General features: G+C 41.2%; 2 protein-coding genes across 5 annotated transcripts in view; both read left to right on the top strand.

Annotated features, from left to right (window-relative positions):
- The window catches only part of myt1la (myelin transcription factor 1-like, a), a gene marked incomplete at both ends in the record, with an annotated part of 27,702 nt that extends 21,408 nt beyond the window's left edge, over positions 1-6,294 (top strand). The window contains 11 exons of the mRNA XM_083689039.1: positions 778-1,005; positions 1,702-1,823; positions 1,954-2,022; positions 2,178-2,240; positions 2,640-2,723; positions 3,255-3,476; positions 3,613-3,704; positions 3,829-3,932; positions 4,326-4,469; positions 5,264-5,326; positions 6,154-6,294. Coding sequence (XP_083545165.1) covers positions 778-1,005; positions 1,702-1,823; positions 1,954-2,022; positions 2,178-2,240; positions 2,640-2,723; positions 3,255-3,476; positions 3,613-3,704; positions 3,829-3,932; positions 4,326-4,469; positions 5,264-5,326; positions 6,154-6,294 — 1,332 coding nt within the window. The remainder of the gene's footprint in view (positions 1-777; positions 1,006-1,701; positions 1,824-1,953; positions 2,023-2,177; positions 2,241-2,639; positions 2,724-3,254; positions 3,477-3,612; positions 3,705-3,828; positions 3,933-4,325; positions 4,470-5,263; positions 5,327-6,153) is intronic.
- Positions 6,295-9,715: 3,421 nt separating this feature from the next.
- Positions 9,716-17,720, top strand: cep43 (centrosomal protein 43). Of its 4 annotated transcripts, XM_083689192.1 has the most exons (19): positions 9,716-9,852; positions 10,193-10,246; positions 10,363-10,417; positions 10,546-10,634; positions 10,738-10,875; positions 11,692-11,718; positions 12,394-12,450; positions 12,646-12,716; positions 12,831-12,892; positions 13,038-13,099; positions 13,225-13,305; positions 14,002-14,058; positions 14,788-15,020; positions 15,307-15,375; positions 16,356-16,483; positions 16,655-16,732; positions 16,855-16,888; positions 17,008-17,095; positions 17,555-17,720. In XM_083689192.1, the coding sequence occupies exons 1-19, from the start codon at positions 9,769-9,771 to the stop codon at positions 17,630-17,632; spliced, it is 1,545 nt and encodes a 514-aa protein (XP_083545318.1). In that variant the 5' UTR covers positions 9,716-9,768; the 3' UTR covers positions 17,633-17,720. The 4 variants fall into 4 exon arrangements, with proteins under 4 accessions (XP_083545318.1, XP_083545319.1, XP_083545320.1 ...); XM_083689193.1 differs by lacking the exon at positions 11,692-11,718; XM_083689194.1 differs by lacking the exon at positions 14,002-14,058.
- The last annotated feature ends 349 nt before the right edge of the window (positions 17,721-18,069 follow it).

Below are 18,069 nucleotides of genomic sequence, written 5' to 3'. Positions count from 1 at the left end.
GCCATGGGAGCAGCCTGGAGAGGTTGAGACAAAGAGATGTACAGGGTGCGGTGGAGCCCGTCCTCAGGCTGGATCGATGAGGGGTTTCAGTCGCGGTGGCTCTCTCGCCTGCTTGCTCGACTCCCACCACCCCCCCCCCCGTGCGGAGGCGAGGGTGACCTCTCTGTAAGGACAGCGTCTGGAGACGCAGCCCTGCTCTGGCATAGTCGCTCTGTGTGTGTGTGTGTGTGTGTGTGTGTGTGTGTGTGTGTGTGTGTGTGTGTGTGTGAGTGTGTGTGTGTGTGTGTGTGTGTGTGTGTGTGTGTGTGTGTGTGTGTGTGTGTGTGTGTGTGTGTGTGTGTGTGTGTGTGTGTGCATCATGACCATCATCATCACCATCAGAGCGCCTGGGGGATGAGTGTTATTCCCTGTACATTCATCTTCACCACAATGTGGGCTGCAGAGTGGGCAGAGAAGGAGGAGTAATTAGCATCTCTCTCTCTCTCTCCCTCTCTGTCTCTCGCATTCTCTCTCCCCACCCTCTCCTCTATCTACTACTTCTCTCTTTTCTCCCTTCTCTCTCCAATTTCCCTCATACAATCTTTTTCGCTCTTTCCTTTTTTTCCTCTCTTTCTCTCCCTCTTTCTCTCTCTCTTTCTCTCATTCTCTCTCTCTCTTTCTCTCTCTCTCTCTCTCTCTCTCTCTCATTCTCTCTCTCTCTCTCTCTCTCTCTCTCATTCTCTCTCTCTCTCTCTCTCTCTCTCTCTCTCTCTCTCTCTCTTTTTCTCTTTCTGGAAGAGTCCTGATGGGGATGTGGATGACAATAGCACTCTGGACCTGAGTATGAGCAGGCAGCCAGGGGGTCCAGAGGGGAGTGGCACGGTCCTGACGCCCCTGCAGCCCATGTCCCCCCAGCGGCAGGCCCTGCTCAACAGCAGGTGCTACCAGATGAGCGAGGCCGACTGCTGGGACCTGCCCGTCGACTACACCAAGATCAAACGCATCAGCGACGATGAACATAAAGAGGTATGTGGAAGGACCACAACAACAACATCAAGTGCAACGTCTCGTGATTCTATTTTTAATGTTGACATTTGTTTGGATTTACCAAGAACGGTCTCTAATATGTTTCCTGTTGGGATTCCATTTGTGCATTGTGACCCTTAAGTCTTATAATGAGCATTTGACAGCAGCACACAGGTAATGGTGAATTGATTTGGTCCATCAGGAATGGGGTGAGCCTGCCTCCACCAACAGTCCTTGAGTGACATCTAGTGGATGCTGCTGTTACTGCTTTGGCTCAGTGGAGCCTTCTATGGTAGAGCGCACAGTGGATTCATGCTTCATGAGATTCATTAAAGCTAGCACCATGTTATTAGTGCCAGATAGTAGATCATCTTCACACTTTCTCCTTCAAATATCTGATATTACACAAAGCAACCCATGCAGTAAATTGATACATTTGCAGTGTCAGATTAAAAGTGCTAAATTGAAGGGTTTTAATCATAAGAGTGATTGGGCTCTTTAATCAAGCATGAATTTCAACTGGGCATTAGCATGGAAATTGGGGGACAGGGGGTCTCTATGGGAGAATAGCTTTACACCAAGAAATAAGATCAGCTGCTGAGTATATCTGAGGCGTAGGGGATGTTTGAATATCAATCAGTGTATTGGCTACATGATAACATGGTGTAGTCTTCCTATTTTTCATCTCTCCAACAGCCTGACGACATTGACCCATTCCAGGACCTCCTGGATGACCAGCACTACCCCAGTGACGTGACCATCCCCAGCCCCAAACACAAGTATGCCCCCTGCAAGGAGGGCAAGAAGGAGCTCATCACGTAAGGCCAGACAAGATATTCACATTACCTGTACACTTCACAGCAAGCTTACATTCGTCCAGTTTAGGAATGTTTCTTGAGCTAGTGACCGTATACACCGCTAATATTACCATGCTCTGTGTTCCCATAGTCTCTCAAGCTGCCAGTTAGCTGACAAAAGCATTCGCAGTATGATGACGACCAATTCACAGGACCTCAAGTAAGCATGACGCCATTTCTCCAAATTGACGTGAACAAAAAGTGCTGGTCTAGATTTTTCAGTCTCTAATGTTGTTGTTGGTTACAAACCAATATCCTCATCGGTGTTATTGAAACTGTGTCACCATGTCCCCTGTCTGTCCCCGTCTTCTCCAGGTGTCCCACTCCGGGATGTGACGGCTCAGGTCACATCACTGGGAACTACGCCTCGCACAGGAGGTAGACTTGCTTTATACTGCACATGCACTCTCACACACACTATAGGCCAACCCTGAATAATCTATTGTCATGACATACACCTAACCCCAGTGACTCAGATAGAAGGGAAGAGCAGAACAATGCTAATAGCAAATTGATATTTGTGACAAACTGTTGAAGTTCTGCTGTTGAACATCCTGTATATGTTTAGACTTCTCTGTTTTCATTTCTATAGATATGGTACTTACTGTACATTCCAATGAGTAAAGGGTAAACATAGTTGGTTCTTGAAATCCTCTGATATGAACATTGCAGCTCTTTCTCACTGAGAACATTTACTGCCAGTCAATTGAAAATGTACTGATATTACAACAATGCAATTAAGATGGTAGTGAACTGCACAAGACCTTTCCCATCCAGTCTGTCAGGTTGTCCACGGGCGAAGAAGAGCGGGATCAAGATACTGCACAGCAAGGAGGACAAGGACGACCAGGAGCCAATCAGGTGAGAGTCTTGTGTGAACATATTTTTAGAGGCCATAGTCAATCATACATTTCACCTCATACTCCATAGTGCATATGTGACTCAAATTAAGGTTGGGACTCACTTGGGAGCGTTTGGCATTTGGTAAAGTAGTGCCATAATGTTAAGCGTATATGACCTTGTGAATAATCTAAAGTTCATGCAGTGTCATTTCACCTTCGATCGCTACACAGCTGTTGCAGCCACCTCTATTCCTGTGTGGTTCAGTGGATCTACCATCATCATTAACATTGCAATCATAATTAACACTGACCTCAAACGCTGCCGGGGTGGAGCAGCCTGCAGACATGCTGCTCATTCTAATCAGCCCAAATGTCACTCTGAAGGGCATAAAAATGCAAAACCAGAGCTAAATGTCCATAACCCAGGGAGCGTTTTTTTTGGAGCAGCCAACATGATTGTAGAAGTCATTCTACCATGAGGCCCTGGGGATAGGTGTGATACAGGTGAGGTGAGAGAGCCCTGACCCATGTGACCCTCCGCTTTCCGCAGGTGTCCAGTCCCTGGCTGTGATGGACAGGGTCATGTGACGGGGAAGTACGCGTCCCACCGCAGCGCGTCAGGCTGCCCCCTGGCGGCCAAGAGGCAGAAGGAAGGCTACGTCAACGGCTCCCAGTTTGCCTGGAAATCGGGGAAGACGGACGGCATGTCGTGCCCGACCCCAGGCTGTGACGGCTCGGGTCATGTGAGCGGGAGCTTCCTGACCCATCGGAGGTAGGTGGGCCTCTGTGTCTCTGTGGTGGAGGGGAACCACTGTGTATACATCCAAACAAAAACAGATTCATGCATGTACATTTTATGGTTAAGAACCGGTCAACTCATTCCAGTGGTATGTGGCTTTATTCATCAGTCTTTCTGGTTGCCCCCGTGCCACCTCAGCCATGAAGAAAGCCAGAATGACTGGGGTAGAAATGTTGACAATCAAGCAACGAGCAAGCAAAGGTAATCTGACTGACCCTTCTATAACCAATCAGAATGCCCCCCCTTGACAAGGCAACTTTGTTGTTCTCAACAATCATCGAAACTAATAAATTACATTAAATGGTATGTGTTCCCTTTTCCCTAGGAATAGAAAATGATGAGGAAATCAAACAGCTGGATGAAGAAATCAAAGATTTAAATGAATCAAACAATCAAGTGGAATCAGACATGATTAAACTCCGGACACAAGTACGTTTGTAATGGCATCATAAAAGTTGCTTTATGACATTTCTACCAGTCCAGTGAAGCTCAAGGTGGTATCTAAGCTCCAAGTTCTCTAGTTCTTTAATTCTCAATTTAAGAATTTAATTCTCCCAAACCACATCAAAGAATCCAGCACGCTCTCCTCCTTCAAAACCCATCTTTTTAAACTTGCTTTTTAAACTTGCTTTTAATCTTTAACTATTTTTGTTGTTAATGACTGAGCGTTTGTTTTATTCATTCTTGGTCTCTCTCTTCTCGGTAACGTAGTGTCTTTGAATACTAAGAAAAGCACTATACAAAATAAATGCATAATTATTATTATTATTAAGCAGACAGCCATCCTGATCCTATCTAGTGATGCATGTCTTCCTTCCCCAGATCACCACTATGGAGACTAGTCTCAAATCCATAGAGGAGGAGAATAAAGTGATCGAGCAGCAGAATGATTCCCTACTGCACGAGCTAGCCAACCTCAGCCAGTCTCTCATCAACAGCTTAGCCAATATCCAGCTCCCACATATGGTAAGAGACGGACCTTAGGACTAACAAAGATGGGGGGAGGGGGGGGGGGGGTATTAGATAGATGGCAGATATTAGAGGGCACACTTGTGAGCATGCCACTTTGATTTTGATGTTCCATTATTGCCAAGTGTGTTGACCAAGTCAATAAATGTTAAAACACATCATGGTCATATCATAGAAGTAGCTTACTCCACAAGTTACTGCTTTTGATAGGGGGCTGAAATATCAACCGTTTTTTTATAGTTATAGTGTGTGTTATAATGCCACTGAAACTAAACATCAGAGGATTATTACAATATATGCTGTCTTGTTATATGCATGAAATATCAGCAAAGAGATGTTGAGATGTTGAACTTTTTGAGACTCTCATGAAGGGCCAATGACATAGTTGGGTTTTCCTCATCTGCTTCTTTGTTTGTCACTTGTTTTCTCAGCAGTTCATGTGCTTCTGTGCTACACTTCCCTTACAGACTTAATAACTCTAATGACAAAACACCGCCCCAAAGCTTTGTTTTTTTCAGTTGAGAAAAAAATCATGGCTGCCTTGATGTCATGTGCTTATTTGTATTATCCAGTCAAAGCTCTTGTGTATGAAGAAGAACAGGGCAAATTGGATAATCCCTGTTTTCAAAAGGCACCAAAGTTGTTAAATAACTGAGATCTTTCACTCTGAATATGGCTCCCTGTTCTCCAATACTTCATGTGAGACGATTTACTCCATTAGAAGTTATAAAGCATTTTGCTGCCTTTTGTACAGCAGGCTAATAGAAATGTTTTTACACCTCTTCCTGTAGAAACCGACGCCACAGAAAGAGGCCCCAGTTAAACATAACTGCTGTTTACAGATGCCCCACAGAGTAAGAGTTTCATTTTATAGTCCTTTATTCTATTTATCCTTTGCTTCTGCACTATCATTTCCTCCCTTAAGTCTTCCTCCTACTCGTCAATACACTGTGGTGTGTATGCGTCACAATTGTCCATGGACCTACATGTTGCGCCATGTTACAATTCAACGGTTTGGAAAGATTTGGAAAGGTTTTCTGGCTCCTTGGAACACTTCAAAGAACCTCATGATATTGCTGAGGAGGCAGAGTTCATTATGAGGGAGTAAAACAATGAGTCATATTTTACGTATCAGGAAATTATATGGAATTTCACAGCTAGAGTCAATGAAGCAAGCACTGTAGGTTCAGTCGGCTGTTGAACATTAGATGTCAGTCTGTCTGTATGATCATCATGTTGCAACATTGTGTCTGTCTACCCCTGCGCCTCACCTGTCTCACACATGCTAGCTGCACACATCACATCACATAATGTGATGTCAGCCATATGTTTGTTTTCATAAGTTAATCCTCAACCATCATCCATATGAGTCGGCTAAAATCTAGTCTACTGATTTTGCATGGCCGTTGCATTTGATCAACTGTACAGGACCATGTCAGTGGTCAAACATTATTATTGTATGTGTTGGTAGACACAATTATTATAAACCTGCCATGCTGTCTTTACAACATAGCTGTTAGATTTCCCTCCCTTGAACAGGCTAATTCAGTCCTCCCACCCCCTTCCCTTCCCTCTCCTCTGAAAGCAAATGAATGGATCATATCCTTTGAAATCATATTAAGTGTAATTGCTGAACATAGCTAAGTATCATGGTCCTCATTGATTTCACTTTTCCTCACAGGAGCCAATGAATGAACAGAACTTTGACACGTATGTGAGTACTTTGACAGACATGTACACCCATCAGGACCAGTACCAGAGTCCGGAGAACAAGGCCCTACTGGAGAACATAAAACAAGCAGTGCAAGGCATCCAAGTGTAGCCTACCCACCTTCAAAAGGGCACTATGGCCAAATCAAGAGATGTTAAGCAAAAAAAAGTCAAAAGAGAAAATGGGTTATGATTTAGCTGCTGTAATTTACCATAGTATTTCTTTTATTTATTATGCTGTTATGCTCTAAGCTCCATGGTTTTAATTTTTTGCCTTGCTTTAAAAATAGTTACAGTACCAATGGCAAAGGTTTTAAAGAACATTCACCTTTTGTACATTTTCATATGACCTAATATAATGTGATGTAATGTTTATAGCTGCTAATGTATGCACATTTTTGTGTATATGTATTTATTAATTGTAAGCTTGAATCATTCATTATTTTAATGCTTCTTAACAAAAGGACAAAACTGAGCGCCACAGGTTTAGAAGAGAAGCAAGATGGGGGCAATGTGAGGAGCAATCATTTTGTGATAAGCTTTTCTCAATGGATGTAATAGAGGACCTTTGGTGTGAAGATTGTTTAATGGATGTAAATTTATCAATTTTTGTAACAATGTTTGAACAACTTTTTGTCTTCAGTGGTCAATAATGCTGTCTGCGTTTAAATAAAGTATGAGAGGAAACAATGTATAAATATGAAGATTTCAAACATCATGACACGGAAACTTATTGGTGCAAATCCCATCATCCAGAATGGACTACTTAATTAGTTTAAAACTATTAGTATTCTGTGATGTTAAAAAAAAATCCATTCAAACACAGAAGAGGATGACCAATGGCTATGGAAAATGTAGGAGACAATCTAGCATTACCAATTTATTTTGATCGTAAATCCTAAATAGCTAGCAGGACAACTTATCAGCAATATTGGTATAATAATTATTAAATCACTTGTTTAGATATGGGATGCAATCTATATAACAAAAAGTTTGGGTATATGCAATTTCTTATAAATAAAATTAGCAAAGAGCTGATCAATCTTTTTACTAAATGTAAATGTATTAAGTTTTGTATAAATCTTTTAATATAATCATGTTTTAGGAATTCAACATGGGCAATCGGTTCTAAAATGAAAGATGTTTATGAGTTTCCTTCTCTCATGTCGATTTTGCACAGGGACACCTTTGTTTCCATGTTTTGATGTTTTTATTGAAACTTATTAAGAGGTACTTGAAAAGCTTCAATTGATGGCCAGAGGTTTTGTAGATAAGGTATCTTTATAAAGACTGATTGATAAGCTGGATTTACAGGGTCAATGTCCCCATGCATCATAGTATATTGCACTTGTTGAGTATAATTGTCTTTGCAATCATGCATCTAAGTGTCTAAGCCACAAAAAATTATACAAGCTAAAGACTGCTTTTTGATTATTTGTCTACTTGATTGGTGGAAACTATAATCAACAAAGTCTATTGAATTAGGACAGTGACAACGTAGTAGTCAGTGGTCCATGTACTACTGTTTTTATGATGACAAGCAGTGGTCAAAGCTAATAAACAGTAAATTGCTATAACTTTTTATGAGACATCCTCAAAAAATATATTCATTGTACTTAAAATACATTATGATGCAATGTGATTGTCATTGTCGGCCCAGTCAACTGCAGAAATGAACCCTTACACATTACTAATTGAATTTCGCATACAAAGTGGAATTATCATGTGACTTACAATTGCTTATGATGACACCGATAACAGATTATGTGTTCTTGATACATTCTATCATGCATGCACTTCATGAGTATGTCACAATATCAATGGGTAAATAAAGAGGGATGATTTGCAAAAAACTATATGGCAACAGTAGCATCTAAGAAGTGTGTGGAGGTTGAGAGTGTGGTGTCAACAGGACATGAAGTGAGTTGAATGCAGACATCCCTATTTGATAGTTTTAACATGAGGGTGCTAGCCATTGACCTGATCTCACACTCAGAACCATCTATTTGGACCTCCTGCAAGGTCCACATTCCATGACTCCACATGCCTGTGTCAAAAGCTTTGTGTCTGCAGCTTTTTGCCAATATAGTAACGCTTTAGATAGATTGACAGCTTGTACTATTTTTTCTTTAGTCAATTATTCTTACTGAAACAAAGGAAATGGGATTTTAAGCACAAACCTGCTGCTCACATAAAGTCAGTACATATTGTAATATCAAATGTTAAAGGTTATCTGTGACTACATAGAGAACACTACAAACATGTCACATTCTAGAATGCAGACAAATTTTCATATAAATATTTGTGAAGTCATCAATTTATTAAAATTACAATTTCAATTTCTTTCAAGTGATGCTTTGATGAAAGGATTTTATACAATATTGATTTCCTTCTCTCCTTTCCCGTATCCCCGCTCTCCCTCTTGCAAATTTCCAAACTTAATTTTGGTACCACATGGCATGATTTTTGTTTATATATATGTTTTGCTGTATATGTTAAAGATCACAAGTTGCTGTGATATTTCATTTGAAATTGTGATGTTTGTACAATTTTTATCATGCTGGTGTTGACATCTCTTACTCTGAATAAAACTTGTGTTGCAACACTCACATTTGTATGTTCATATTTGTTCAAATCTTTGCCTCCAATGTTGCTGTAAAATAGTAACATAGTGATGAAAAAAACATCATTATTTGTAGAGAAAACTTGAGCCTGAACTAAGTAGACATTTTTGCCATATATTGCATATTCCAAGTTATCAAAACAAATGGGTCCTCTTTTTCTTTGGATTCACAAAGAAAACATTTTCAGTGCAAAAATCCATATGCAAGTTTACTTCATCCACCTTTAGTAGAGCCCGCATACACTCACCGAACACTTTATTAGGAACATTATATTAATACTGGGTAGGGCCTCCCTTTGCTCTCAAAACAGCCTCAATTCTTCGTGGCATTGATTCCACAACATGTTGGATACATTCCTTTGAGATTCTGATCCATGATGACATGATTGCATCACGGAATTTCTGCAGATTTTTCAGGTACACTTTCAAGCTGTGAATCTCCCGTTCTACCACATCCCAAAGGTGTTCTATTGGATTCAGATCCGGTGACTGGGAAGGCCACTGAAGAACACTGAACTCATTGTCATGTTCACGAAACCAGTTTGAGATGACTTTTGCTTTGTGACATGGTGCATTATCATGCTGGAAGTAGCCATTAGAAGATGGGTAAATTGTGGCCATGAAGGGATGCACATGGTCAGCAACAATATTAAAATAGGCTGTGGCATTCATTTGATTGATTGATTGATTGGTATTAACGGGCCCAAAGTGTGCCAAGAAAACATTCCCCACACCATTACACCACCTCCACCATGACAAGATGTATAGGTGTTCCTAATAAAGTGTTCCGTGAGTGTATGTGTTTCCAGTTTTATGGCCAGACTCTGTATATGCGTTATCGTGTTCGATTGATTTCCAGCGCTGACTTTCTCCTGGAATCTACGTTTCTGAATCACCAGATAACTGGAAGGAACGATCAACAGGTCTCTGCAGTGTTTGTTTTGGTTGTCTTGGTAGCTAAAGATGTCTGCCATGGAGGACGACACGGAGTTGCGTGATCTTTTGATTCAAAACCTTGAAAACAATGGAGTGTTGAACAAACTAAAGGTCAGTACACTGTAGCTAGCTAACATAAGAGTCTGATCGACTTCTCAGATAGACAAAATACCATATCATTTCGGCTCTTTAGCTAGCTAGCTAGGGTACCATGAAGCTTCCGCCTTGGGTGGGTAACTAACTAGCTAGCTTGCTAGCTAAAGCTACGAGATACCTCTAAGCCGTATCCAAATGACTTATCAATGATAAGTCAGTGGGTATAAATTAAAGTGTAAACCTGTTAACTAACTAACTAGCTAGCTGGCTAGCTACGTAAGGTCTACATGCTAAATTATCTGAATTCAGTGGGTGTTTTAAAATGAGGCCTAGCTAACATTTTCTGGTATTCCAGGCAGAAATGCGTGCTGCTGTCTTCCTGGCAATGGATGAGCAAGATAAAGTGGAGGTAAGATACTTTGAAACGATGGTTTTGTGGCTAGGCGTAGTGACTTGTCGTCATTGCTTCTTCACAAATCACTGGCTGGAGCTAATGATTTGCTTCTGCCACTCATTTCCCCTCAGAATAAAACTCCACTGGTCAATGAAAACCTGAAGAAGTGTCTAAATACCAAAGACGGTAAGTTAGTATCCTACCATGCCTGTCAGAACTTTCAAGTTGCAGTGGTTACCCCAAAACTCGTCTGGGCTCCCAATAACAGTGTGTTTGTATGCATTCATGACATTGGGTTGATTGTTCCTGTCCAGGACGCCTGGTGGCCAGCCTCATCATAGACTTTCTGCAAGTCTTTAACCTCGACTTCACGCTTGCAGTCTTCCAGCCAGAGATAAACTCAGTAAGTGGTTTACTCCCAGATGTCAGTGAAACTGTTTTAGAAGTGCATCTGAAGGAATTCCAAATGTGTTCATTTGGCGTGTGTGTGTCTTTGTTGTGCTCAGTTAAATGGCCTGGACAGCCGTGAGCAGGTGTCGCGTGAGCTGGGCATCACAGAGACAGATGTGAACAGGAATACTCCACTTCTGCTGGAGCTCATCAAGAGGAGCAGACACAAGGAGAAGCCCTCCATGTTCTCAGAGGTAAACGCACTGTTGCACTAAGCTTTACACAAATTTATAGACAACATCAGAGTCAGACATTAGCAGTTGTTCAAATTGGAAGCCTCCCCGATTCCAACACATCATGAATGACTATGCTCTCTGTTCATACTATATGAAAAGACCACATTTTTTGTTATGGTTGTGGCTAAGCCCTGAATCAACCTGAGTGGTCACGGGTTTACCACTGCACCTTGTCATGGCCTCTTTAGTCTTTAGCCCAGTTTAGTAATGTGTTTCAATATGCTATCACTTGAATCAGGAACTAGGGTAAAGTCATTACTTATAAAGCAGAAGAAAAAAATAACACACCACCATGCTGTCTCTATTCTTGGTGCTTGGAATACAGGCCCCACAGATCAATTTACGTTAAAAAGAAATACTTACGCACCCACGATTTTCAGTAAATTGTGTGTGTTGGAGTATTTCTTTTCAACCAAAGTCATTGAATTACTCATTACCACCACCCACAATGCAGGTTAATAGGGTGGATATAAACCTAAGCTATTGTATGCTATTGCAACTAGAATGGTGGAGACTTTAGCTAAAAGCACTAAAATAGTTTAGGTTACAGTATGATGTTTTTTAAAGTGAGACTGAAGCAGCCGTGACAGGTCATAATGCTTAGCTAGGATAAACTCTTTCTCCTTCAGGGCTAAGTTGTGGCCAAATGTTCACAGCTTTTTCAAAGCCTTTTTTTCTGTCAAATGAAGTGTCCAACTTGTGATTTTAATAGACTGCTTTCTTGTTTTACACCCTCTGCTTCTGCTGCTCTGCCCTGGTGATATCTGATTCAAGGGGGACAAAGCCATAATCATCCCCAAGGTAGTCTGTCTTGTCTTATGGTTTTTAGTCCCTTCTTACAAGCAAGGGCACATTTAACTCAAATTCTATCCAATTCTATTCTACATTGTAGCTCCAATTAGGCCTAACTGCTTCAACATCAGGTATCGCAAAACATGCCCACAGTGTGATGAAGTAATCTTTCATACAATAAGATGATGATGCATGACAATAGAACTGGCTGATGTAGCCCTAATGAAACTCATGGTTGTCTTTATGGTGTTGCCATATGAACTTATCTGGGTCATAAGGAGGCAGCATTATGAAAATGTGAAGCTACTCAGATGATTGAGAACAAAAATGGTTTTCCTGTTGATCAAACGGTTTCTGAACAAAACAAGTTTGTCCTACTTCTTCTAGCCAGTTTCATTCTCCGCTATAGTCAGCGATGATGCTAGGAAACTCATTCATCCTGAAAAGGTGGACCACATAAGTGCGCAATTAAAAATGTGCATAACCACAAAGGATTTAAGTGATTTAGTTTATTTTTTGGGCTGTGGTCTGATTCTAACCTTGCTTTTGCTGTTTTATATTTTATTATTGTTTGCATCAAGTGTTTGCTAAAGACTGTATATACTATAAACACTAAGTATAAAGTGAATGCAATTATATGATTTGTGTAAATGGTTTTATTGTTCTTCCCTTTTCTCCTAAAAGGAATTGTCCCCAAAGCAAATTGCAGATGCCCGAAAGAAATTTGACTTTTATGACAAGGTGATTATTTTTATCTATTATTATTTTAACACCTGCCTCTAGATGTTGAAGTGGCACGTAATGAAGAATATGTTCATATGTTCACCTGTGTCCTTATTTTTGTTATTCTGATGAGTTCTTGCAATTGATTGCCTGTCTAGTTGAGGTGATGTATTTCTAAGCTTCTGTCTCGTTTTCAAATTGATCAATCTATAGGACAGAACCGGTGGCATACGCAAAGAGGATTTGAAAGCTGTTTTTGGAGATCTCTTCCCCAACTTTAATAAGTATGTTTGGTCCACAATGAGCTGATTCAAATCTGTTAATGATCTGAACCTAGAGTCTACCCAGTTCCTGCACCACATCACCATGTAAGGTCTTGTCTGTGTGTCCAATGACAGGAACATGCTGGAGAAATATGCCACTGATGAACTCAGAGTCGTAGACAAAGCCCCCAGTAAATGTAAGTATTTTTGATACTTTTTTGGGCTTGTATTTTGACACATTTATTGGCATCATTGGGTTACAATAGTTTAAACATGGCACATACAAACTTAAGGGAAATGTCATCATCTGCTCCCCTAATGCCTGTTGTCCCTTCTGTGTAGCTATAGACTTTCAGCAGTTTCTGGGGTTGTACAAGCGCTTCTTCATTCAGTGTAGAACTGTGGTAAGACATCTTTACTGTTTTGAAGTCATTTTGCATTAAACCCTACTATCAACAAAATGTAATGGCCAATGACAATTCTTTTCAACGATCATGGCACTATAATCAGATTTATCCCTCTCTTCAAGGTTACCCATGACACCAGTGATGTCCTCCACACTCCCAGCCGATTTATTGAGGAGAACATTTGTGCATCACCAGCTAGTAAGGTAAGTTGACTCGACCCAAACTATGGTACACTCATATGGTGAATTCATAACATGCAAGTCCTGTCTTAATGGCTGTTATGTAGTGTCTCATAAAATAACTATTTTCTTTTTGTTTTAAAAGTTAGTATTGCATGCAGCAGTCAGTGCACAATTGATTCTCAACTAATATTTTTTTTACCTGTTTGTAAACTGTATACAGTTATGATTCAGTATATAGATATACAGTGCCTTCGCAAAGTATTCAGACCCCAGTATTCAGGGGTCTGAACACTATCCAAAGTCACTGTAGATATATATCATCTGTCAGGTGTTAATTGATCACTTACTAGATAGACAGGGCTACAAATACAACGGTGGCGTCAATAGTTCTGAATATGTGTGCAGTAGTCTATCAGGGAAGTCCTCCTAATAGAAAATGTCCCTTGTGATGTAGAGATGACAAGATACTACAGCTATTTACCTCTGCAGGATGTCTGACGACCGTTGGCTATAAATGCCAATTTTAAGAAGTTGTTGATTGTTTAAACAATGCCTCTCTTTTTATGCTCTCTTTTTGAAAGGATGAAGAGGTTAGTAGACTTGTGTGTATTTTCTCTAAACCCGTGTGTCTCTAAATAGTCTTCTTTAGGGCCCAGCCAACAGGCTAGTGAAACTGTGAGTGGTTGAGGAGGCTGATAGCTGTGTTCTCATGTGCAGATACCCAGGTTTAAAGGACTTAAGCACAGTGGACAGGAGGAGAGGGCTAATGCCAAGGTAAACACATGGCAGGGAACATGCCTAGAGCAATCCCATACCAACTCAACCAGGGGTAGGTGCCACATGCACAAACTGAGTTGTATTGAAGTCTATTATCCTGAAAGAAATGGGGACATTTTAACACACAATGCTCCAAGAATAATGTCAATTTTCCGAAAGTCCTACCAAAGTCCTTCTGTTTTCCCATGGTTGAATTGATATGCTGTCACCCTTAGCACAGGGAACGGGCTAGCTAGCAGCCTTAGTGCAGCTTAACAACTCATGCAGAATACACCGAAAACTGCACATTACCATGGCTCCAACTTCTAAGATAGAACACGAAGGACTTTATTGCCTTCTAATTCTATGTTTTTATTCAACGATAACAGTGTTTGCTAATTCTAACAAATATAATCTAGAAGCTAACTGTTTATAGCAGAACCAAATCCTTGAATGTCTTGATGATTTTTGCATGTATTTCACTAACAGTTCCTCCTACCTAACTGTACTAATGGTTCATCTAGAGTAGGTAGACTCGCACATTCCAAAGACAATAGCAAGGGCAGACCTCTGTAATTGCCTGTGCTTGGAAGAGGGCTCTCAAAATGTTCTAGTATTTCAGTACCACTAATCTTTCTTGTAGCTTCAAGGCTTCACATCATACCATTTGCAAAAATGAGCTCACGCTTTAAATACATCGAGAAACTAAGCTGTGTTGCTTGTTCTATTGGTGCATGTGCTCTGCAGGGCGTGGAGGTCAGCCACAGTGACACCAGCCTGAGTGCTGGCTCCCTGAAGGGCAAAGGTCAAGTGCATGTGTCATCGAGGCACAGCGAGGCGGGCGGTGACAACGGGAACGCCCCCGGCACGTCCTTGAAGAAGGGTCTGGACCTGGAGGACGTGGAGGTGGAGGAGGACGCGGACGAGGGGGACTCCTTCTTTGACGACCCACTGCCCAAACCTCAGAAAACTTACGGCTGGTGAGCAGATTTGACCATGGCTTGGTTGCGCGGCTTAAAAGGCTTTCTATCTCTTTATGTCCCTCACGTTGGGCTTGATTAAAGACCATTGAGAATAGATGTCATACGCTGAATGAATGTGGGTGTCTTATCATATAAGCAATGCATTAGTGAAAGAGTGTAAATGTTCCAAAACATATTATTAGCATATACTGTAGAGAAGTGAAGTGTAGCTCTGTCACATAGCTGCCCTGTATGCTCACTGTATGTTGTGTCTCTCCTCTTTCATCGCTGCATTTGGGAGTAGTACTCAACCCCTGGCTAACAAGAATAACTCAGGGGCCAGTCTCTCTCAAAAGAGAAATAGTCAGAAAGAGTAAGTATGTCCTCACTGTGAGGTCAATATCATAGTAAATAGTGGTAGATTTGATCTTTTTTTTTTTTTTTTTATTCTTTTTTTTACCTTTGTTTTACCTGAAATACTGTCGATATTTGCCTGTTGGCTGGGTATACTTGATAAACTGTGCGTTTGGAAGTACAGAGGAGTTATTTGTTCAGGTGACGGCGGTGCCTCAGTAACATGGAGCAGCATGGCCTTGTGTGGGAGGTGGTGGTTTCATACAGGAGTTGGAGGAGCACTACGCTGTCTGCTGCTGCTGTCTGTTGTCTTTTTCCCCTTCCGTTTTTTTCTCCTCTGTCTTGCTTCTTTCTCTCTCTCCCTCTTTTTTTTATGTTTACCTCTACGTGTGTCCCTTCGTCTGAACGCAGCATCCGCTCTCAGATGGAGGAGAGCCTTTCAGGGCGATCCTTTTCCCAAATGAGGAGGGGCACTAGCCTCAATGAGTGAGTGTGCTCTGCATGGTGTGTCACTCCGCCATTGAGTCAGATGCACACATCTGAATGACAGGCGTGAGCAGAATATTCCGACCGTTTGCCTGCTGCCTCGAAACAGTAATGAATGTTTGTAAGGGTTACCGTTGGCCTTCTGAATTGTTTTGAATGTGCTTTAAAAAAAAAAACATATAGACTTTTTAACAACCGCCATGGAGTTAATGGACTTGACCCGTGTGCGTGTGCGTGCGCGGTAACTGTCCTTCACGCTACTCTCCTTTTCCTGTGTGTGTCCTGTTTGTCTCTCTCTCCTCTCTCTCTGGTCTCAGTCTGTCTGCTCTGGGCAGTGACACAGAGGGCGATGGAGAGGAGCTCTTTTCTGACTATGATCATAAACAGAGCTCTGAGCACAGGTGAGCTGCAGCTGGCATCTCTCTTAGTCTTCTTCATATCACATGCCTGTGTCCTCTGTCTTAGTGAAGCGTGGTGTATGTACCCTCAGAATGTACCCTCTGTGTCCTCCAGGAGAGCAGACTCGGGCAGAGCAGTAGGCAGCCCCCTGGACTCCCTGTCTGACGCAGCCCCCCCGAAAAGCGGTGGGAGGTCCCTCTCCGGGGAGGCTGGTCACAGAGACTTTTCAGCCTGCAAGAACGGTAAGAGCAGAACGGGGACGAATGGATAGGGGAAGATGCATCCCGAAGGAGGAGTTAAGAGCAAGTGTTCATGAACATATTTTCGGTAGAAATAATACAGTTTGTTGAGGTTTTGTTTTGTTTTCTGATTTTTGCTTGTTAAATTAATCCCTTGAATGCTGAATACTTTAGGTACTTCAAACTCCCAAAAAGACAAGGGATTCAAAGACTTTAAGACGATGAATGATAAAACTGGATCTCTCGTTTTTGGTATGACAATTAAGTTCACCCCATGTTCTTGTCTCTATTTATTGTATGTTTTTTTGGGCGGATAGCATTAATGATTTGTATTTCTTTGATTTGTGATCTTTTAATCCGATATGTTTTTACAGATGATGACGTCGACTATGACGATGACTTTAACAGGTAATGTGCACACTAGAAGCTACTTTTAGATCATATTCATTGACACGTACTGTATGCCCTGTGCCACAAGCGATTTCAATCTGAAGGGTTTCACTTGTTGCGTCTTGGTTTACCACCAGCCATCGATCAGATATCTCGAAGAGCGAAGTTAGCATCGGTGAAGAGATTGAGGAGGTCTCCATCGAGGGACCTGACAACAGTGATAAGGTGTGTGTGTGTGTGTGTGTGTGTGTGTGTGTGTGTGTCTCTGATATTTTACTCTGTCTGAAATGGGAAGTGAGTATACTATACACAGTTTCTTTAGATATTGTCTAAGTTGAAGGTTTTACATGTAGAGAAAAAGAGGAAGCTTGTTAAAAAAGAACTTCCTACCTGCACAGGTCTATAGTAAGGAGAGGGCAGAGGCCTGTTTACATGAAAGAACACTTATGTAATAATTATTGTATAACACTTATGTAATAATTTCAGAGGTGACTGAGCAGTCTTTGGAAAAAAGGATGGGGCATATGAATAGGCCTTCTGGAAATGTAATTTGCTATAGTATAATGGTTTTGAATTATGATCATCATTTATTTCATGGAAGTGGGACACCTTTCATTGCAAAAAATACTATTTTACTCATTCTTTTCTTTTTCCCCTCTATGACTCTCTCCCCCTCCCTCCCAGTTTGATGAGATCACTCAGGACCTGAGCATCACTCAGGACCTTAGTCAGGGAGTTGACTACATGGAGGAGGTCGCGTGAAAGTCCATGAGCCCGCCATTTCTACCTTAACTATTTATGTGTGTACAGATTGTGTTCACAGACCCAATAAAATGACTACTGTTCATGAGATGTTTTTTTTTGTTTTTTTTTATGTTTCAGATTATTCCTTTGAAAAAAGGGATGAATGATGTGTTCTCTGTCAATGTGAAACCTTAGATAATATCAGTTGTGGGAGTTTGCAGGATCTGTATGTATCAATACCGCTTACCAATGATGGCTTCCTGGCACACAACCACAAAATAGCTCATTGAAAGGTCATTAATGTGTTTTGAGGGATTGGTAGTGTATTAAAACAGTAGCATGAACAATGTAATATGTGTTAGACATACACAGGTATGGCTTTATTTACATGACTAAACATCACCACTTCACAACATTACCACTTTATAAACATCCAGGACTTCTACAATAATGAA

This window comes from Argentina silus (genome assembly GCF_951799395.1).
Source record: "Argentina silus genome assembly, chromosome: 17".
Classification (NCBI taxonomy): domain Eukaryota; kingdom Metazoa; phylum Chordata; class Actinopteri; order Argentiniformes; family Argentinidae; genus Argentina; species Argentina silus.
The sequence above is the reverse complement of the archived record's forward strand: the minus strand, read 5'-3'. Positions and strand labels throughout refer to the sequence as shown.

Excerpts from the sequence above, each read along its gene's own strand:
- cep43 (XM_083689192.1), top strand. The coding sequence starts at position 9,769 with ATGTCTGCCATGGAGGACGACACGGAGTTGCGTGATCTTTTGATTCAA. Across the intron at positions 12,717-12,830 it reads CTCTTCCCCAACTTTAATAA|GAACATGCTGGAGAAATATG; the intron begins GTATGTTTGGTC and ends GTCCAATGACAG. Across the intron at positions 13,100-13,224 it reads TCATTCAGTGTAGAACTGTG|GTTACCCATGACACCAGTGA; the intron begins GTAAGACATCTT and ends CCTCTCTTCAAG.